Here is a 21,232-nt window from a genome sequence, read left to right on the forward strand (position 1 = left end):
AAAGGCCAACTTTTTCGAAATAAGACTTATTCGATAAATATTAATTAATAAACTATGTCATAATTGAAAGTTTTATTATTTGACTTTGTGTTATATATTTTATCTAAATAATTTATATTAAATATATTTTGAATAAATGTAACACTATATACCTTAACGTGTTTGTGTTAACGCGCGCACCATATGCGCATGCGCATGTGTGCGTATGGAAAGTATATACATATTGAAGAGTTCAGTTATTGCATTATTCATACATTTACGTACTTTTTTATATTACCAAATTTTTTATATTAATAATCTATATACGCATACAGACACTTATTTTCTAACACAAGACTCAACTGACTCTTAAATCCAATCAAAAACAATTGCATAGATTAAAAATACGTAATAAATATCTTGTAAAATTTCGCAAATTTTTTAAATAAAAATTGTAAAATAACATCCGATTTTCACATTCATGAAATGTCAAGAGTGACATTAATATTCCGTTGCACACTATGTTCACAGCCTACATATATACAACATTTACTTCTTTCTATATACATTCTTGTTTCATTCATCAAAGGTTTGGAATGACCATACAATAAGTTATATGACCACAATTTTCAGATTAAATTATTTGATACCTAAAAATACTGTAGATTACATCTTTGTGAATCATTTTGCAATTCAGTTTGTTCAGTTCCTGCCTTAGTGTCACTTTACTTCTTTCAAGATTTTTAAATTGTTTATTCAATAATTTTATTCTTTTCGGTTTTGGAAATCATTGAAGAGGTTCTGGATTATTTAGATGTTTATAGCCCTGTAAAGAAATGTATACAAGATTTCAGTGATTAACGTTTTTAGAAGAATATTATTGCAAAAATAAATTATAGATATGAATACATGCACAAAATAGACCAGTATGGTAGAATAGACTGCTTAATGGATAATGGAAAAAATCACATTAAAATACGATACACTAAACTCTCGATATAATAGACTTCAAATATGGAAGACAAATACATACTTCATTTAAATAAAAAAATGTGTGTAACACACACATTTAAACGTGAGATAGTATATGTTTTTATACTTATTTTCCTGATTTCATTGGTTTGATTCGTACGAAGGCTTATTCTGACTTACGATTGCCTTTAAAATTAAATTTTTCATGATAATTTTTCATTATAAACATGCATCTATATTAAACAAAATAGGTAGATAGTTGGTCAATTTATTCTTTTATTTTGTTTACTTTTTGATAAAAACACTTAATATGTCTAATTCGATAAATATAAAGTAGGTACAGCAATTGATTATCCCACAATAACCGGCTCCAGTACTCTATGTTATCAAAAGAATAAAGAGGCAAAGAGAATGAGACATATAAAACAAAACACTTGCTGAGGTACACTACAGTATTGTAAGTTTTTTTGCTTACCTTTTACTATATTATTTACTATATTTATTGTTCTTTTAGCTATTCAAGTTTAAAATATATTCAAAATTGCCAAGCTTTTGTGACTACAAGGTAACTAAATTATGTACGATTTAATAAGAGAGATTTTTTAATTACTCTATCCTTCCTGGATAGAATGAACTTCTGTTCAGAAAAATATATTTTTTTTGTTCTCGTATATGCTCCAATGAATAAATTTATTTCATATCAGCATCTTTACAATTTTAACAATTGTAAAATAATAATTGCCAAAATGATCATTTGACCGGCGATAGTATGGTTAGTATTAAATAAACAAATAGCGAATAATATAAAATCTGCTCAATCTGTTTCCGACGAATATTAAGAGAGTGAAATAAGGATAATTATTTTAACAATTGAAAATGCATCTTTTTTCATATATATTTCTTACTTCGTGTAACAAAACTTTTATAAAACTTACTAAGCTTTTAAGGGAATTGTTTTAATTTTATCATATCATACAATTAATTTATTAATTTAGTTTTGAATAACTTCGAAGAAACTTATCAGGGAACAAAAGTGAAGCTATTTTCTCTATTCCTCTGTTATTTTCAATACTATGACAAATATTTATTCAAGGACGTTGTATTTTGCCGAGAATTTTATGATTTATTGATCTATTCATCTAGTGAATAATATAAATATTTTACACAATTTTGTTATTGTTACTCCGTAATTTTGTTCATGGCAAAGAAAAAAATTGTAAGTTGTATACAAAAATATGCCATTAGATGTAATTAATAATAGTATCAATTTTATTTATACTGGTTATAACATTTATTGCATAAGATATCTTAAATGAAGTAATGTCTGATATCAATATTACATAAACATTTGGACAGTTCTGAAGACTAATAACATTGCATAATATGAATTTTAATCCATAATATCTGTTTACAAGGGATCATGCCAAAATTAATATTGAAGGATAATAATTGAAGCTTTGACCAGTCAATGATCAAATTCAGGTGTGAACTGAACCTCCTACAACACGGTTGGAAAATTGCAAAAATTTTCCTACAATGTCACAATTCTATAGTGTATATATACATATTTACAAATACATAGTTGTAGTTCTTTTTGATTTTTAACTTTAATTTTGATTATTAAACTTGAAATCATGATCTCTGTAGTTTTCATGATATTGAATTTTATTTAAGTTTGTTATGAAATGTTTTTATGTCATATAGTCATATAATAAAGAAAATTATCAAAATGTTACACACCCCATAAAATGCAGTTTTTTTTTTTCTCTTTTTAAAACCAAATCCCAGTTTTGGGATTTTCAAGAAACGTATCTACCAGGAAGTTCACCTGTACATAACTATTTATATTATCAACAGTTATAAATTTTATAACAATGGAAAATATGCTTAAACCAGGTAGAAGATTTTCACAATATTTTTAATGATGATTGTATAACTTTTATGTCAGGACGGTAGGATAAAATGGAACAGTTAACTTACACTGGGGTGTAATAACAAAACGTCAGAGAGCAAGGAAAACATGGGACTTCAATAGCACTCTTAAGTAAACCTCTAACTATTAAAAAAATGAAACACTTTGTTTAAGAAAATGCTATGTGACTACAGAGGAAAATAAGATTATCCATAAATATTGAAATATCCGCTTCGTTTAAGTGGTAAAGTCAAATGGAACATCCATTTAATAGCATGTGAAAGTAGAAAATCTTCATTTCTATGAATTAAAAACTATTAATATATATAAAAAGAAACTATAAATATATGTTGTAACGTGTAAAAGATATATATATATATTTTTTTTTTATTTATATAAAATAAGAATCATTAATATATGTTCTAACATATAACAAAAATATTATATAAAACAACAAATATAGAAAACATGATAAAAAAATACTATAAGTTGATATTGAAATGTAGTTTCGTATTTCTGGAACAAAAATCCATTCTTCCTTACACATATACATGCAGCTGTATAGATGTTCCATTTTACTCCATGCCAAAGTGTTCTGTTTTGCTCCACATGAAGTAATTTTGTAACCATTTAATATTTACATTTCAGCGTGTAAAGAACACTAGAAGAATTATCTATAGTATATTACAGATTATAATTCATATCATCCAAATAGTTTCATTGTTCGCTGCACATTCTACAACAGTTTACATATATAGTATACTATAAGTAAGTTTTACTTTATCCTATTATGTCGCCTAGTATGGGCCTTCCACTATCTTTCTATCTAGTCCCAAAGGAAAGAAACGTACGATTTACAGAGAGACCATCATTTGCCACTTATTAAGACCAACTCAATCATCCACTCAAGGCTAATATAAAGCTATTTGATTTATAACGAAGTAAAGAAACAACTCCTACATCAATAAGAGAGCTTAAACAATATAACAAAAATAAAAATTATAGAAACATCTGCTATTCTACTAGGAACAGAAAAATAAAGCTAACAGTGTAGGACTATAAAACAGTGTAGAATAAATCTTCATATCACTGAAAATTCCTCCATTTATAAAAAAATTATTAGTACTTTGAAAATATCTAAATATCTCGCAATTCTCTCTAAAATTAAGAGAGTTAGTTAAGATGATCTAAGTTATCCAGAATACACAATATACACGAGTTATATTATAATTAGTGTAAGATAAGCTCTTGGCCATAATTAGCATAATATACCTTATTTAGAGATACAGATAATCTGTTTCATTATATTCATGAGGATTATGATGTAATCTAAATGAAAAATTTTGAATTACACACATATTATTTAAAATTATGATGCCAAATGGAACCAATAATTAATACAAATAAACATATCCTAAATATACTAAAATTGAAAGTTTATGAAGATCAATATCTAGATAAATATCTATCTTGATAAATAAATGATTTTCAAACGTTTTATTTCTTAAATATTTCAATATTTCATAATTTTTAACTTTTACCGAAAATATTCAAAATATACAGAACAAGAACAATAGCCGATAAAGAAATAATCATTTTGTACATGTCTGACAAATTTGTGATACATTTGTGCGAACCGTACGATCACAGTAATAATTCAACAATTGAATGATTGGATCTCTGAAAACGACTTATTTGTTGGCTACTAATATTTTCGAACAACAAAAATTGTCGTAAATAATATTTTACAACTGCAAAAAACTAAAAGACAAACGTCATATTGAACATCTTATGAACATCTTATGAGTTTAGAAAATACGTATTCCAAAATTACATACACAATAATTTATCAAAAAACTTTAATTCCATCATCTAAATGTGAAGACATGCGTTTATACTTATTTGACTGTGTAAGATACATATAATACAAGCAAAATCTACAAAATTTAAGTATAAAATGTCTAATCAATAGTGATACAATAATGCATTATATGTACAGTTCATCCTTCACCTTGTCTGGTCTATGTATAAAATAATACATACTAACACACAACACTATGCATGCTTTTAAATCATTCAAAAAATAAAAAAGTTATGATATAGGGAAAGATATTGTCCAAAAGGAAGTGTTACTATGAATTTATGGAAGCAATTAATATCATGATGCAAAGCGAATTAGAACAGGCCTGGGAAAGTCGACACACATGACACAAGAAACAATATGACATTGTTTCTTCTGTGCTCCACGCGGGGCTGCCCATGTTATGTATGGCAATGTGCATGAAATAGTAGTAATGGAACTTATGGTTCAAGGTCGAAATGACTTGCCTAGGTCTGGTATAGAATATTTACATGGGAATAAATAAATATCTCCTGAGAACAAAGTTACACTATTTCAAGGGATTCAAACATTGCAAGATTTCAGAGGCATAAAAATATATTAAGCTGTTTACACGAAACAGCCATTAGTTTAGATTGAGATTTGAGATACAACTATATTACTGTAATCATTGTTCACCCCACTTCGGACAATATTTCCGATAATGTACGTTTGGTCTTTTTTTCAATATAGCTACTTCTTAATGATGAAAACAAAATACTAACACATGGTTATATATATGTATCTGATATTTCTGTAAGTAGATGCAATGTAGAGAGTCCTTATTGTCTATATTTGTTTGAGTTTCAGCAACTACAGCTGGAACTAAAGAATACCCTTCTGTCGGAATACAGAAATTTGAGGTGTGCAAATTAAAACAACTATTAATTAATATGCATTGTTTGCGGCATTAAAAGCTATATATTTCGCTTTAAAAAAAAATTGATAAATGAAAATAGCTAGAATTGTAAGCTCTATAAAAATACAGTGGAACCTTGATTATCCGGGCTAAGTAGAGTGTCATAAATATTCGAATATTAAATCAGCTACTTAATTACATTGTCAGATTTCATTTTTATTAATCTTTTGCAGTAAATCATTTTGCATATAGTTGTCTTAGATTGAGCTAATTACATGTAAAAAGTGTTGCATAATAGTTAATTCTGATATTGGATGACCAAATAATTAAAGTTCTACTATATTGGAAAAAATATAGGGTTGCACTTTAAAAATCTCTTACAAAATAATTCTGGAAAAAATTTTTTCCTCCATTATCAAATATACTTCTTGAAATAATGTAACTTTGTACTAAGCATTTCTTTATAAAACCAAAAATAACGGAGATATTTTGATATTCTCATTTAAATACGGTACCTTGTATAATAAATATATTAAAAAATAAATATGAGTCGTATTTTGAAGAGTGTAATGAAAATTGCAAATTGAAATTAAGGACTACATAATTTGCACAATCTGTACTTGTTAGTGATTCATGCTGCCATAATAGAGGCGGCGTACACTTATCCGTTTGCTTCCTGGTCTTATGGTGTTATTGAATGAATCTCGTAACCGTTCTGTAAACGTTTTATATTCCATCTCTGGATTACTTTGACCAAAATCAAAGTCTGCCACTTCCACTGTGAATCTTGCTCTGCTTTGGATATAATATGCAATGCCAAAAACAATCAACACTACAGCCGCGAGTGAACAAGAAACTGGCACAACAATTACTGACAATTGCGGTTTTGTTGTCACTGTAAAGTATGGCACACATATAAAACTATTCTAATTTCATTATTACATAAAATCAAATGTTAATACTGATATTTATAATGGCATACCTTTATAAATATTTATTGTCAAAGGATATATTTGTTTGCTGACATCATTATTCATTATAATTAGTATTGTGTATACACTGGGCTCCAAAAAATAATGAATGATTGAGAAATTACAAGAACTAAGATGAACAACGCTATTGCACGTTTCGTTTCCAGTAATATTGTATTTTCCTCGATGAAAGTCAAGGCACTTATAAAAAGGTCCTGAACCCTTACAAGTTACATTCAAAGATAACATGTCCCACGGTTGAATCCAATTTGTACCTTCCACTGTTATGTTCATTATAGGCGCTAAAATTGTTTAAAATGTGAAATATAGCATCTTGCATAAAACATTCATAATAAATATGATATATTACTTACCACGAACATTAAATTTTTTACTAAAGTGCCCATAAGTTTTTTTAGGATCTGCTGCAACTATTGAGGAATTTGAACAGATAAAAGGGAAGGGCATATTTACATTTGGGTTGCTAATGTTTGGTACACGTGTTGTACTAGGTATTTCAATAGGCGATAATGATAGACTTGTTGTCAATATTGGTTTCTCTGTTGCAACAGTACTAAACATTGCAGTAGATACTACTCCTTCTGTAGTAGTATTTGATGTTATCACATTTGGTGAAAACGGAACAGTTGAATTTATTGTTGTCACTGTGGTTGTAGGCGCTACAGTTGTTGGTGGTTCAAATGATGCAATTACTAGTGCTTCTACAACATATGATGTATCAGGATTTGTAAAATTATAAAGAAAGTTGAAATCGATTGTTTCGCCATAATATTTGCAATCTATAAACCAGTAAGTGGATACTGTTGTTGCTTTCTGTAAACTATCAACATCTCCTTTACGTATGTTTATTGTTATATTTGCTTCTGTTGCAGAAGATACATAATCATTTCCTTCTGTTTTATTGGGCTGTATAATTTCAAGATCACCATTAAGAAGTTCTGTAGAAATATAGTACATTAGAAACCATGTAATATCTGAATCTATAGAATTATCTAACAACTTATTAACGTGCCTGTTACATAAAATCTGCTACGTACACTGGTACATTTCAACCACCAATATATATATTGTTCGCTAACTATTACCTCAACTTCATATAGTCCAACACTGTAAATTTCCCGTGGATAACTTACACTCCAATACACTGTAGTATTTAATGTTGCTTCTGTCTTTGAAGTGATAAAAACACAAAAATTTTAATTTAAAAAGTGTAATGTACCCTTCAAAAGTAGTGATAAAGTACCATTATGTCACTCATTCATTATTACTTAATAGAAATACAATAATTCTCCATGACAAAATAAGTTGAAATTGAAAGATGGAAATAAATAAAAATGCAATTTAATGAATATTAGACAAAGCAAGGACACCACTACAGAAACAAAACATGATAATATTATAATTATAAAATCAACATATTTTGATCAAATAGTAAGAGATTTTTGAAAAAAGAAACACCTAATGTATAAATAAGTTTAGCGAAAGAAGTTAATATAAAATATAGTGTAGAAAATCGGAAAAATGAAATTAATAGTATTTCTAACTTTGAAATATTTGAATGGTAATTATAATCTCATAATTAATGACAAACTGTTACAATATAATAAGAAATGGTGAGGTAAATAATAAATTATGATAGATTAAAGCAGTTGTAGTAAAAAGAAAAGATGATTATGTAAAACATTAAGGTCAAGATTTTATTCCTAAATCAATACCATAACTTTTTCTTCAAAAAGATGCTATTTCTTCAATTCATAATTTTTTATGATTTATATCAAATTATAATATACATTTGGATTTTGGATTCCTAATTAATACAAGAGATGCTACATTGCACAGCACAAAATCATTTTTTTAATGATAAGCTGAATATAGCTCTTTCTAAGAAAGAAATCTTTTTAGTTTCTTTCATAGTGTAATAAAATACTTCCATAATTTCCAAAAGAATTAGCTTTTAATATATTTTTTTAAATAAATCTGCAAAAATTTATTAATTTTTACCAGTTTACATCAGACACCTTCCGCAATTGATAATTTTACAAACCTTACTGTTCATATCAGCAAGCAAACTATGTTAGTTTAGATAAAATATAATTTCTTTTGAAAAGTAATGATTTTTATGAGAAAACTTATGTTTGTATGTACCAAGAAGGTAATACATGGAGAACATGTGTAATTTATAAGTCGCTGCATATGTTCATAGTAATGATTTCTTTGAATAGAACATATGATAGTACAAACCTCATATTCATGGGGTGGTATTGCATTATCTCTCCACTGATATTTGAAAGTCCCTGATGGTCTTATACCATTCTCTTTAAACAAATCAACTTTGAATGTAATAATTCCACCTAATACTACAGGACCATCATCGGACAATGTAATGTTATACACAACAGCATTAACTGTAACATGGAGAGTCTTATAAAATAATCCAAAATGATTGGAGTTGTTTATGACAATATGCACAATTACAAAATCAAAGGAAGTAAATTTGTGCACAATTACGCAATTAAAAGATTGGTTAAATTACCTGGAAATGTTGATAATATATACAAAATGAGACCCCAGGAAAAATGCACTACCTGCATTTTGCACACCGATGAGCCGTTACATTTATTTTAGAAAATATTTACACAACGTGATTTTGTTTTCAATCGATCTGCAATTAATCGCATATCATATCATGTTTCTGACTGTAACATGTTAGCATTGACGATTGCCAACTGTATCATTTTGTGTACAGTTTTACAATATGTAACTTGATAGTATGGAGCATGTAAAGTCCAATAAAGATGTAAAAAATAAATATTAGAATTATTACTCAATTTTTGATACGTTCTAGATTTTATCAGCACATCAAATTTTGAAAGTTGCTTTCAAATTTCATATCTTTCATGACAGATAAATTCTCTATAGTAAGAAACCAATATGCAATTAAGTAAATAAGTACCATACTGTACCATACAGTACATGCTATGTACATACAACTATGTATATTGTACTACATACATACACACACATATTGTACTTGAAATGAATCATCTTCACCTATGACAAAATATTTGGAATGACGGATAAACCATATGACGATGTTGCAAGTTTACACACATATGTTTGTGTGTATGTACACCATATGCAATTAAAAGTGTTTAAACTTTTCATTGGTCAAAGTAATTCGAAGTATGAATGTAAAACATCAAAATTACATATTACTTCTTACACAGTTTATACTTCTGTCGAAATATGTATTTTATGATCGCGTTCTTAAATTGAATAACCTTATCAGCAATTAAAGAGCAATTTTTTGAGCTATGTTTCATTAATTTGGTTAATATGGAGAGCCAACATCACACAGGTGTAATTAGCTTAAATTAGGTTAACAAACTAATCACTGGAATAGTTCTTTTATTTTACGGTAGTTGGTAATAACTTTTCAGAAACGCTTCCCGCGCTTCCCTTACTATGTAAACAGAAAAAAGTCAGTTGTATACATATATTTACTGCAAACTTTTAATATAAAAGTCTGTGATTATATCACATACAGAGTGTCCCAGAGTTTTCGACCTAACGTTATCAGCAAATTCTGCGAGCGAAAATAAGAAAAAAATGTCATATAAACATAGGCTTAAAAATGCTTTATTAAAAAGTTATGAAAGAAATACGAAATAACAACGGATTCATTTTCGTTCGGTCTAGAAGTATGTTAGTGGTATTTCTTTTATTTGTATTTACTTACGCAAGTTATCCATATTTACTAATCAGTTATCTATATTATCTATACACAGTGTGTCCCAAAATTATGGTACTTTCGGGAAATGAGATGTTCTTCAGGTTATTTGCAGTAACTTTTTCTTTAGCGAAAATGTAATCCGCAGTTTTCTTTATGAGTTATTAACGAAAAACAGTGACCAATGAGAGGCGAGCTCGGCTGGCGCAAGGCGGCCGAGCCAACGAGCAGATGAAGCTCAGTTTCGCTCATTGGCTCGGTCGCCTTGCGTCAACCGAGCTCGCCTCTCATTGGTCACTGTTTTTTTTGTTAATAATTCGTGAATGATGCCTCGGAAAAAATTCTTGTGAAGGAAAAAGTTATTTCGAATGATCTCAGGAACTCCTCATTTCCCGAAATGGAATTTTTAATACGCATAATGCGCATCAATGGAAACATGAAAATCCATACAGTATTCCAGAAAGGGTATATAAATACCAATGCAAGTGTAAATGGACAATCTTTTTTTCTGCAAGAATTTGAACCAGAACTTATAGCAGGTAAAAATGGTTAAATTAGCATTATTCACTTGTCGGGAAGATTAAGGTTATACTTTTAAAGGGCTAGACTCCCTAGCGGGAAGATAGAGGTGAAGATACAATTACTGACAAAATGAGACGAAGACATAGGTTTACGGGGTAACGCTTAACTATCTTAAATCAGCATCTTTTTTACTGTTTAACCCTTTCGTTATGAGCGCCGGATGTAGACGGCATCCATTCGATGATCTCTGTGTACGAGCGCCGGCTGTAGTCGGCGTCAGTGCGATACCACCAGTCTCTTTCAAGCTATCAATAGCTAATATCTTAACCGGCGTGCAAACAAGTTTCTTCTGTGTTTTCTATTCGGGAGTGAAGTATTTGTCTGGTACAAAAGTATAATATTATAACAAGAAATCTTCCTTGAACCATTACAAGAAATTGGAAAACAGCGATTGATTTTTCAAGGTTCCCAACATTAATTTGAAAATTTTGTTTGAAGCTTTGTTTAGTCTGTTTTAAAAAATTTTTTTGCGCCCTTATCAGAATGTTACAGCGAAACTTAAAAAGGATTCTATTTCCTAACGGGTTGATTGATTCAGAAAATGATTCAGATAATGAAAATCAAAATAATTTTACTCTACAAAAAAAAAGAAGAACAATATGCAGTACCTCAGAATCAGAAGCAGAGACAATTGAAGAAGATAATGACAGTTACTGCGATATATGGACATCAAAAACTTTTATCCCTAAAATACATGAATTTACATCAGAAGATTCAGGAATTAAAGGAAACATTAGTAGATCATCAAAAATCTTAGATTACTTTCAACTTTTTGTCTCTGAAGAGTTTGTACAATTGATTGCAAATGAAACAAATGAGTATTGGTCTCGAAAAAATAATAACATAAACAATATAGAAGGAACAGTATTAGCCGAACTATACTGTTTTTTTGCTGTGTCATTTCTAATGTCACGCAACAAGAAGTTATCATTAGCAGAGTACTGGAGTAAAGACGAACTTCTGCGTAGCAATATTTTTGGAGAAATAATAACTAGAGACCGCTATTTTAAATTATTAGGGATGCTACAGTTCACCCATGATCTTGGTCCTACTAATGATCGTTTGTACAAAATACGGAACATCATTGATATGTTAAGAAAGACATTTAGTCAATCATTTCAACCTTACCAACGGCTACGTATTAACGAAAGTTTACTTTTATATAAAGGGCGGTTGTCTTTTAAAAAGTACATCCTGTCAAAAAGAAATAGATTTGGTATAAAATCCTTTATTCTCAGTGATTGTCAGACAGGATTTGTACAGGATTTAATTGTTTATGCTGGATCATCTACCATGCTGAGTAGTGGAAATAAGGATACTGGTAAATCGGGAGCAATAGTTGAAGCACTTATGAAGCCCTACCTAGGAAAGGGCCATACCCTTTATGTAGATGATTGGTATTCGAGTCCAGCTTTATTTAGTTTACTACATAATAATTGTACAAATGCATGTGGGACCGTAAGAAAAAGGCGGAAAGGAATGCCAAAGATTGATGATAGATTAAAAAGAGGAGAGGCAACCTCTCGTTCATCCAATAATTTATTAGTTATAAAGTGGGTAGGTAAAAAAGAAGTATACATGCTCTCTACCATGCATACATCAAAATTTGAAATGGCAGTCAGGCACGGAGGAAAAAGAGTTATTCAAAAACCTGTGTGCATATTAGATTATAATAACTCAATGGGTACAGTGGATAAAGCTGACATGGTTATAAGCACTGTTAACTCTACACGCAAATCTTTAAAATGGTATCGCAAATTTTTCTTTCATTTGTTAGACATATGCGTGTGGAATGCTTATTGTCTTTATAAACACAAAATGAAAGAACCAATATCTATGGCAAAATTTCAGTTGCAATTAATTAGGGAAATACTGGAAAAGTATCATCAAAGTGCAAATCACCAATGTCGAACAGGAAATAATCATCCACTGAGACTAACAGAAAGACATTTTCCATCGGTTTATGTATCGATAGGGAAAAACCGAAGTAGAAGGTGCGTCGTTTGCAGTGCAAACGACAAAAGACGTGAATCTAAGTATGAATGTAAAAGCTGTAATGTGGGTTTGTGTGTCGATCCTTGTTTTAAAATTTATCATTCTGAATTAAATTACTAAAAATTTTAATTGAATATATTAATTACCTTAAATTGTATTTTTATTTATAATAATTGCAAAATCTCCAAATATGTAACACTGTAATGCAACACTTAAAGGAGTGTAAATACCGGTGAATTACAAGGTGGCGTTTAAAGATGTAAGTGCGAACACCAGTCTACAAAAAGGTCCTGGACCCTTATAAGTTACATTCACGGTTGAATTCAATTTGTACCAATTGTATTGTATATTATTATATAATTGTATTTACACTGCATACACTGCAGTAGATACTACTCCTTCTGTAGTAGTATTTGATGTTATCACATTTGGTTCAGTTGTAGAAAACGGAACAGTTGAATTTGTTGTTGTCACCATGGTTATAGGCACTACAATTGTTGGTGATTTTTTCTGTAAATAAAGAACTGCTGTTGTTGCTTTCTGTAAACTATCAACATCTCCTTTACGTATGTTTATTGTTATATTTGCTTCTGTTGCAGAAGATACATAATCATTTCCTTCTGTTTTATTGGGCTGTATAATTTCAAGATCACCATTAAGAAGTTCTGTAGAAATATAGTACATTGTTCGTTAACTATTACCTCAACTTCATATATTCCAACACTGTAAGTTTCCCGTGGATAACTTACACTCCAATACACTGTAGTATTTAATGTCTCTTCTGTCTTTGAAGTGATAAAAACACAAAAATTTTAATTTAAAAAGTGTAATGTACCCTTCAAAAGTAGTGATAAAGTACCATTATGTCACTCATTCATTATTACTTAATAGAAATACAATAATTCTACACCATATGCAATTAATAGAGACCACGCGATACGTAAGCGTGCGTGCGTACGCGAGCACCGTGTTATATGTAAACATCGCGGCGATGCTAGGACGATTGACGGGTGTCAGATGCTAGTCGTGCGAAGTAGAAAAATTCGAAAGGAGAGACTGGTAACGTTCGGCTAGCGCATCGATAAAATGACACACTTGCTGGGCGTGAAGCAGATCGCGACGACTATCCACGAGAATACGTTTACGCCTGCAATTACGATTACGATTTTTTTAGAACTTTCTAGACCTGTTTTCACTACTTTTTAAAATTGTTTTCATATATTTTTAAAACCGTTTTCAGAACTTTTTAGCACTGTTTTCATATCTTTTTAGAACTGTTTTTAGACATTTTTAGAACTGTTTTCGAAACTTTTTAGATCTATTTTCATAACTTCATGGACTTGTTCTCAGATCTTTTTATAAAACTGTTTTCAGAACTTTTTAGAACTTTTAAGAAGTGCTGAAGTCTCCATAATCCAGGCATCGGGTCTGATTTAAGATACCAAACAAAAATATTAATTTCTATTTCGAAAAGGTAAATTCATGTTGAAATTAAAGATAAAATTTTGTTAAATAAGGAGAAAGTAAAATAAATTTGGACTCACATTAAGAAAATGACTATTTTCTTAGGAGAAAGTAGAGTAAATTTAGATTAAAATTGAAAAGAAAAGAAAATTCGTTTAAATTAGGAGAAGTTAACATACATTGAAAAAGCCACATCGTAAATCTAAATACCGAAAATACAAAAAATTTTTAAATAAAAGAGGCAAAATTACCAGAAGTGACCACTAAGATGACCAGAAATGGCCACAGGTACCCCGAAGGTCCACTCTTGGTTAGGTCACTTCTGGAAGAGGAGCCCCCCGGGGTAGGTGGGGGGGGGGGGGGGGAGGGCAATGCTATCTGCTTCCTCCGGCGAACGAGCAGCAACTGTCTGAAGAATACATAGCTCTGAGCCGAACAGGTAATTGAACGATACCCCACCACTGGCTTCGTCGAACGTTGCTCGCATGATCGATGATGAATGATAATTCGATTATTTCTAAATATTTAATGTTCGTAACAATTTATTTTGCAAGGATGTTATCCAATGTTCACAAGATAACTTTATTATTTAAATTGTTTATAAAATATAACAATGAGATTTAAATAACAAGAGACTTCTAGTTGCACAAATCGATCGGTTAGTTATTAAATCGAATTTCTTTCGTTAATAAATTTTTTATTCCTCGCTTTTTAATATTTATAACAATTCTGTTTGTTAGAAGTATGGTTAAGCAGCCCATTGGCTATTGTGCCATTTAATTTGATAGTGATAACAAGCGATAGAATCAGACATATGGAGTAATTTTTCGAGCACAAATATTTCTAAAAATTGTTGCAATTTACGAACTTCGTTAATAAATTGATTGCTTTTCGATGTTTACGAGAACTCTTCTTGCCAATGATATTCAAATATACAAAGTGATTTTTAAAACACGAATTTATCGAATTACATACATCGAAACTATCCTATTGATACATTTATTATTTTTGGTTGTTTAATAATAATGTAGAGATAGTAGGTTTTTGTAAACTATTTTATTTATTACTAAACAGTGATGCATACAAAATACAATACAAAAAGACGGTAAAGCAGTAAACAATAATTCTCGTAATCACACACGTCGAAATCGTAAATCGTGTTCGTAAGACGTGTTCGTTATATTATAATTCCGTATCGTTATCCGTATCGTAAACCATAATCGTGATCGTGTTCGTAAATCGTAGTCGTAAACATATTCGTGGGCGTGATCGTAAATTGTGTGTCGACGTTCGTCGCGTTCTGCCGTCTGCCCTACGAGTGCGTCCTTTTCGCTCGACCAGTGTCTAACACCTGCCGATCGTGCAAGCAACGTCATAATGTTTAGATCGCGACACTCATGCACGCACGCGCACGTACATCGTGTGGGGTTTAAAAGAAAAAGTTTACTATACAAGAGTTAATTCGCGTGAAAAGTGAGTATAAAGAATCTCTGATGCATTCACTGAAATGAAAGAAAACGGTAAAGAAATTCGGAACATAATAACATGTTCAATTTTTCATAGATGTCAATACTGCATTTTTAAAAACGGGTGGCACTTCGAAATATATAGCTAACATATATAGATAAATATTTTCAATCAGTCCGTTATTATTTCATATTTTTCTTAAAATTTTTTAAAGACATTTTGGAGCTTATGTTTACATGGCATTTTTTTCTTATTTTCTCCCATAGAATGCTTACACCGTTTGGCCGAAAAAACATGGAAAACACTATGTCTGGGATAAAGTAAAAAATAAAACAACTTTTTCACGTAATCATTCTTTTACTTAACATTAAATGTAGCGTGGCAACCTCAAGGAAGCTCTCCCAATTCAAGTGAGGCCGCCACAAATCTTCGACCAGTGCTGCTCATGCTCACAGGCTTACAGGAGCCAAACGACAAGCGGGAGGTAAATCAAGCAAACAAAAGACTGTTGGAAGGGGATGTTGGCACGCGAGGAGTTTCTAGCATGTATGCATGAATGTATGTATGTGTGTATGTACATACAATTTCTCCACTTCCTACTGTGAACTAAACAACATTGCCATAACACGACAGTCTGCAGTCTGTAGCAGTCTACAGTCTGCTTAGTTTGCTGTAGTCGAAAATTCAGAGTTTGTTAGTGACTATCGTTTATTAGCATTTGTTAGCAATTTCTAGCATTCTTTTTGTAACAATATTCCTGTTTTATAGTTCATTTGTGATGGATCCAAGTATGAGTCGTAAGTATAAATATCTCAAAACTTGAATACATTATTTATTTGACATAGGCAATAGTAATATACTAAAAAACTGCAATGTTTGTACTTTAACAGATTCTAAAGAAGAAATTTTTTTTGTTCCAACTTAGAACTTGTTTTACTTTTTTCATACAAGTGTACAAAATCTGGTAGTTTAAATACTTTAATGCTCTCTTTCTTTCTATAAATATTTTGACTTCAACTTCATATGTTATTGTTACATTATATCATGTTAGAATGCTACATTAATATTGCTATTCTACAGGTAAGTGCCGGCTCAAGAGGAAGGATGTTTTCGATTTCCTCCACGAGAAAAAAAGTGTTTCCACATCAACCACTGTTAAAGTCCGGGATTCAATTTACAAATATATTGTTAAAGAGTGTAACTTCGGTGATTTAGATGAAAACTCGGAGGATGAATTAAAAGAAAAGATTAGGACATTTTGCACTGCATTATCTGTGAAATGGAAAGCTAACCATCGCGTTCTTGACAAGTTTCTTTTAAAGTGTTCTGATTGGCTTGAAAAACCATTTTTTCAAATACAAGAAAATACTAAAAGTGGACGGCCGAGAAAAGAATTTTTTGATGCAAGCGAAAGAACGAAACGTAGGTCTGTAGAACATTTATTGCTGAAACATAGTCCACAAGAATTAGAGTATGCAGTAATAGCTGCACACAGAAGATCGGGAAAACGAACGCTAGCTCGAGCGATTGAGGGGATCTTAACTAAAAGTCCTGAATCTCTCAAGAAATTATTTGAACCAGAAAAAACTTTCACACCTTATACACCACAGGAAGCATTAGCTATGATAGCTTCACTTCGACTGACAAAACGGCAATATTGTTCTCTGCGGCAGGGAGCAATGGAAAAAGGTTTTGCATTGTATCCTTCTTATACAAAACTTTTGGGTGAGAAGAAAACGGTACCCTGTGAAATCATCGATAACTGTAACTTGATACCAAAGGTAGAAGTCCAAGCTTTATAAGATTACGTGATACAAAAAATTGTACTTTCTAAAGGAAACAAAATGTTAAACATATCAGACTCTGTTGTGGACACCAACCTTTATTTCTTTTACATTATAAATGAGAATTGGGTGGTAGTTCTGGTTATATCTTTTCTAACAGTCTATGGCATCACCATATCCGTCCTTCTCACCCTAATTCCACTAATTTGTTAGCTCCCACTAAAATATAATATATTGTAAACATTGTAAATAGAATAAGTTATATATTTTTAAGTATTAAATCACGGTAATATTTATTTCAAATATATAAAACAAACACGCAAGAGCCCCTGATGCCTCTTCTTCAATAGTAAGTACTAATGAATGGTGTAGAATGTAGAAAATGTCACAAAACGCTCGTGTGATAGTCATTTCTTTACTTTCGGTCTCTCATCTACTTGAACCATGGTACTTTTAACATTTGTTTTAACATTTTGGGGATGAAAGATTCTACATGATTCAGTATCAGTCGATTGATAAGCCATAACAGAAATATCAAGCACGACGACATGAAAACCAATATCATAGTATCAATATCAATTAATGCAAATTATTATTTCAGTTCGAAATATCAATGCCATTTTTAAAGTGTTGAAGGTAAGAACAACATATAACTTTAATGGATAGTTCGACTGTAACAGTTTTCGAGAAATCTAACAAAACAATCATTCTGTAGATAAAAACAAATAAGCAGAATATGAAAACTCGCTTGGCTATTTGATATCATTACAACTTTTCGATTACTATATATATATGTATATCTGAATCCCACGATTTTTATCTATGTATTATCGTAGTACTATATGTATAGGTCTGAGTTAAACAGCTAATTGTTTATTAGGTAGTGATAGTTTTTTAAGCATACACAGCTTTAATTATGCGAAATGTTTGAACTTCCCACCGTTTTTAGGCACGGACCCTGGCCTTCAGGAGACCGGTTATCTAAAAAAAAGTAAGTTAGAGCAATAGGATTCAGTTGGTTCACGAAATTTGTTTTGTTGATCGAACTGATACATAATGACAATAACTTTTTACCTATATAATATTTTGTTAAGATTTAATTTTATTTAAAAGTTTTAATGAATCCATTCCTATTGTTAGTTTTAGTGCATATACGATTGAACTGCATAAATAAGAAAAGATTTATCACTATAATTTAATAAAATATGTTATGTTTTCTCCTGAAGAGAAAATTCTAGTGTTATTCAGTTCCTAAATTTTGTCAATCTCATTATCTGATCAAAAATTTGAACAGCATGATCTCCTCAAATTTGATGTTTCAATGACCATTCACATTACTTTAACATCTGTGAAGAACTATTAGCATACATTCAAATATATTAAAATCATTACTTTATAAATGTTTAAAATAATTGATCATAATTTTATTATCATTATTATCACTTTTACTTTTAACACCTTAGATTTAATAAAGCATAATATGTAAAATTGTATTCCTTTTATATACTATATTTGTGCTTCTAATTGTATTTTAGGAGTTTATAAGAAACTCTATGCAATTAAAAATTGTAACTTTAATCACCACATAGTAGCATATTGACTATAATATAAACAGCTTATACTAATGTTTATCTCATAAATAATATACTATAAATTTTGGAATATCTTAGAATTAATACATTACTGTTAGTTGTTACAGAATGATTTATATTCTTCTTTTCATCTTGTAAAAAATCTGAAAATATTTAAATGACATGTATAAAACTGAAAAGAAATTGAATTTAGTAAAAATGTATTAAAAATATTACCGTGTAAAATTAATAAATAAGTACAATGAAGTACTACTTTTCACCACGTACTGTATGCATTGTCTTCTGGTTCAAAGGTTACAAAGAATCCGACTAGAGTTAAATAGACAACAATATTACCTACTAAAATCAAGTAACAAGCACCCGGTTGAATCTGAAAATATACAATTTCACTAATTCTTGTTATAATGAATGTTATATAAAAAATAAAAATAATGTTATATAAAAAATATATATATATAATTTAAATATACCGTTGGACTATCAGCTGGAGATCTTGATAATACAATAGGAAGAGCGAAGGATGATACAAGAAATCCCATAGTGATAAATACAGCCAATTCCAAACATGGATTATTGGAATTTCCAGCATAATATGTACATCGACGTGCAATTGTTGTTGGTACTAGTGCCAATACATAGAATAATACAACAAAAAATGGCCACCATACTCTAGAGATAACATATCATAAAAATTAATTAAATTCAATATACATATAATGATAAATAATTTTATGGTAATAATACTACTTACTTATATGTTGGTAATGCACAGCCAAGTATGACAAGTGTCATACCAATAGATCCAGCGAATGCCAAAAGTACTAATCTATAAAAGACTTTTCTCTATAACTTACATACATGGAAATACAAATAACGTATAAACTAGAAAATTGTTTGAAAGTACTTACGCTGTTTATAAACGAAGATCATTAAAGGCATGAAAAAAAATAACTTATGTATATTATGTATGTGATTTTAGAAGTACAAATAATTATATTTCATTAAAACTTCAAATAAATTCATGTTTTAATTATGTAAACTTAATTTTGTCATAAATTGCTTTAAAAATTAATTTGTTTAACATTAAGGCATTGAAGAATATGTTAAATTGTAGAATTTATAAGATACTGATAACATCTTATCTACAAGTTGTTTTTGTAAATTTGAAAAGCTGTACATAGTTTTCTTAGAACGATTTTGCAAATAAACCATTTTTTTGCATGGAAACAGATTATCTAAATTTATATTTGGATAGCAATTATATAAAACAAATTAACAAGTATGCATTATTTATATACAGAAATTTGCATCAATAATAACAAGAACTGCAAGGTTATGTTTCAACGTATCAACTTAATTGTATTGTTATAATGAACTGTATTGACAGTATCGTTTGTTTAAATGATATCAAACTAAATTTTCTAATTTGAATGATCAAACTTATGACCTTTAATCCCAGCCATCATAGACCAATTTGACAAGTACGGAATATCGAATTTACACTTTCAGAACGTTTGTGACGTAAGCCACCTAAAGCTCTATACACTTTAAAACCTAAAGGTACTTAATGAATACAGCATTAACGTATTAACAAATTGATTTTTCAAATGACTTGTGAGAGAACTTATAATTAAAAAATATGGAATTTTGATTTCTACATTGCAAGAAATTTATATCTGTGCAAACATGGAAAAATAATAAATAATTACAGTCACGAGTGGCACTACTACAGTACGGGCTATGTACAATTTGATTCAGTAAGATAAGAAATAGTAATACATTAAAATTTATTCAAAAAGCAATATATACGTTATATGTATGTGTAATTTTGGAAATACAGTTATACGCTATACACACGCTATACACGCAGTAGTACATAACATATGTAATTAAGACGTTCCTTAATGAAGTAACCTTGATTACATTTTGTAGGTATTTAATGTAATCCTCTTAATAAATGTAAACGTAATAATGTGAATAATAAAATTCTGAAGACATGACGGAAAAATTAACAGTTTTATTGTG

General features: G+C 29.9%; 4 protein-coding genes and 1 long non-coding RNA gene across 11 annotated transcripts in view; 2 read left to right on the forward strand and 3 right to left on the reverse strand.

Moving 5' to 3' along the window:
- Positions 1 to 57: 57 nt before the first annotated feature.
- On the reverse strand, positions 58 to 9,791 carry LOC117225543 (uncharacterized). Of its 2 annotated transcripts, XM_033479196.2 has the most exons (8): positions 9,645 to 9,791; positions 9,127 to 9,255; positions 8,835 to 8,998; positions 7,606 to 7,762; positions 6,947 to 7,531; positions 6,584 to 6,874; positions 6,261 to 6,496; positions 58 to 805 (listed from the first exon to the last, which is right to left on the reverse strand). In XM_033479196.2, the coding sequence occupies exons 2-8, from the start codon at positions 9,182 to 9,184 to the stop codon at positions 767 to 769; spliced, it is 1,530 nt and encodes a 509-aa protein (XP_033335087.2). In that variant the 5' UTR covers positions 9,185 to 9,255; positions 9,645 to 9,791; the 3' UTR covers positions 58 to 766. The 2 variants fall into 2 exon arrangements, with proteins under 2 accessions (XP_033335087.2, XP_033335105.2); XM_033479214.2 differs by lacking the exon at positions 9,645 to 9,791 and having other exon boundaries at positions 6,222 to 6,496; positions 9,127 to 9,503.
- A 777-nt stretch (positions 9,792 to 10,568) lies between these two features.
- On the forward strand, positions 10,569 to 13,447 carry LOC117225680 (piggyBac transposable element-derived protein 4). 3 transcript variants are annotated; one of them, XM_076524203.1, is made up of 2 exons: positions 10,569 to 11,309; positions 11,388 to 13,447. In XM_076524203.1, exon 2 carries the CDS (start codon positions 11,389 to 11,391, stop codon positions 13,018 to 13,020), a length of 1,632 nt encoding a protein of 543 aa, XP_076380318.1. In that variant the 5' UTR covers positions 10,569 to 11,309; position 11,388; the 3' UTR covers positions 13,021 to 13,447. The 3 variants fall into 3 exon arrangements, with proteins under 3 accessions (XP_076380318.1, XP_076380317.1, XP_033335286.2); XM_076524202.1 differs by having other exon boundaries at positions 10,569 to 10,862; positions 10,924 to 13,447; XM_033479395.2 differs by having other exon boundaries at positions 10,569 to 10,862.
- On the reverse strand, positions 13,043 to 14,726 carry LOC143259935 (uncharacterized). The gene is made up of 2 exons (XR_013033987.1): positions 14,616 to 14,726; positions 13,043 to 14,328 (listed from the first exon to the last, which is right to left on the reverse strand). It is a non-coding gene; the product is annotated as an uncharacterized LOC143259935 (long non-coding RNA).
- A 636-nt stretch (positions 14,727 to 15,362) lies between these two features.
- On the forward strand, positions 15,363 to 17,896 carry LOC117225717 (uncharacterized). 3 transcript variants are annotated; one of them, XM_076524204.1, is made up of 4 exons: positions 15,363 to 15,837; positions 16,098 to 16,377; positions 16,600 to 16,628; positions 16,912 to 17,896. In XM_076524204.1, exons 2-4 carry the CDS (start codon positions 16,277 to 16,279, stop codon positions 17,631 to 17,633), a joined length of 852 nt encoding a protein of 283 aa, XP_076380319.1. In that variant the 5' UTR covers positions 15,363 to 15,837; positions 16,098 to 16,276; the 3' UTR covers positions 17,634 to 17,896. The 3 variants fall into 3 exon arrangements, with proteins under 3 accessions (XP_076380319.1, XP_076380320.1, XP_076380321.1); XM_076524205.1 differs by having other exon boundaries at positions 15,377 to 15,837; positions 16,098 to 16,389; XM_076524206.1 differs by lacking the exons at positions 15,363 to 15,837; positions 16,098 to 16,377 and adding an exon at positions 16,391 to 16,524.
- A 1,278-nt stretch (positions 17,897 to 19,174) lies between these two features.
- The window catches only part of LOC117225575 (leptin receptor gene-related protein), an 89,121-nt gene continuing 87,063 nt past the window's right edge, over positions 19,175 to 21,232 (reverse strand). The window contains exons 1-5 of one of the 2 annotated variants that reach the window (XM_076524211.1): positions 20,116 to 20,713; positions 19,959 to 20,033; positions 19,678 to 19,876; positions 19,424 to 19,577; positions 19,175 to 19,350 (exon numbers count right to left, since the gene is read on the reverse strand). In XM_076524211.1, the coding sequence (XP_076380326.1) occupies positions 19,464 to 19,577; positions 19,678 to 19,876; positions 19,959 to 19,999 (354 nt within the window). In that variant the 5' untranslated portion in view covers positions 20,000 to 20,033; positions 20,116 to 20,713 and the 3' untranslated portion in view covers positions 19,175 to 19,350; positions 19,424 to 19,463. Of the gene's footprint in view, positions 19,351 to 19,423; positions 19,578 to 19,677; positions 19,877 to 19,958; positions 20,034 to 20,115; positions 20,714 to 21,232 lie in introns of those variants that run through there. The other variant, XM_076524212.1, reaches the window with a different exon arrangement.

The sequence above is a fragment of the Megalopta genalis genome, chromosome 8, assembly GCF_051020955.1.
Source record: "Megalopta genalis isolate 19385.01 chromosome 8, iyMegGena1_principal, whole genome shotgun sequence".
NCBI classification, from domain to species: domain Eukaryota; kingdom Metazoa; phylum Arthropoda; class Insecta; order Hymenoptera; family Halictidae; genus Megalopta; species Megalopta genalis.

Bases quoted from the DNA above. Each gene is read 5' to 3' on its own strand.
- LOC117225543 (XM_033479196.2), bottom strand. From the start codon at position 9,184: ATGCAGGTAGTGCATTTTTCCTGGGGTCTCATTTTGTATATATTATCA. The intron at 7,532-7,605 runs GCACGTTAATAA...ATATTTCTACAG, and splicing joins TAGCAGATTTTATGTAACAG to AACTTCTTAATGGTGATCTT. The intron at 6,875-6,946 runs GTAAGTAATATA...AAACAATTTTAG, and splicing joins TAAAAAATTTAATGTTCGTG to CGCCTATAATGAACATAACA.
- LOC117225680 (XM_076524203.1), top strand. From the start codon at position 11,389: ATGTTACAGCGAAACTTAAAAAGGATTCTATTTCCTAACGGGTTGATT.
- LOC117225717 (XM_076524204.1), top strand. From the start codon at position 16,277: ATGCTCACAGGCTTACAGGAGCCAAACGACAAGCGGGAGGTAAATCAA. The intron at 16,378-16,599 runs GTATGCATGAAT...CCTGTTTTATAG, and splicing joins ACGCGAGGAGTTTCTAGCAT to TTCATTTGTGATGGATCCAA. The intron at 16,629-16,911 runs GTAAGTATAAAT...GCTATTCTACAG, and splicing joins GATGGATCCAAGTATGAGTC to GTAAGTGCCGGCTCAAGAGG.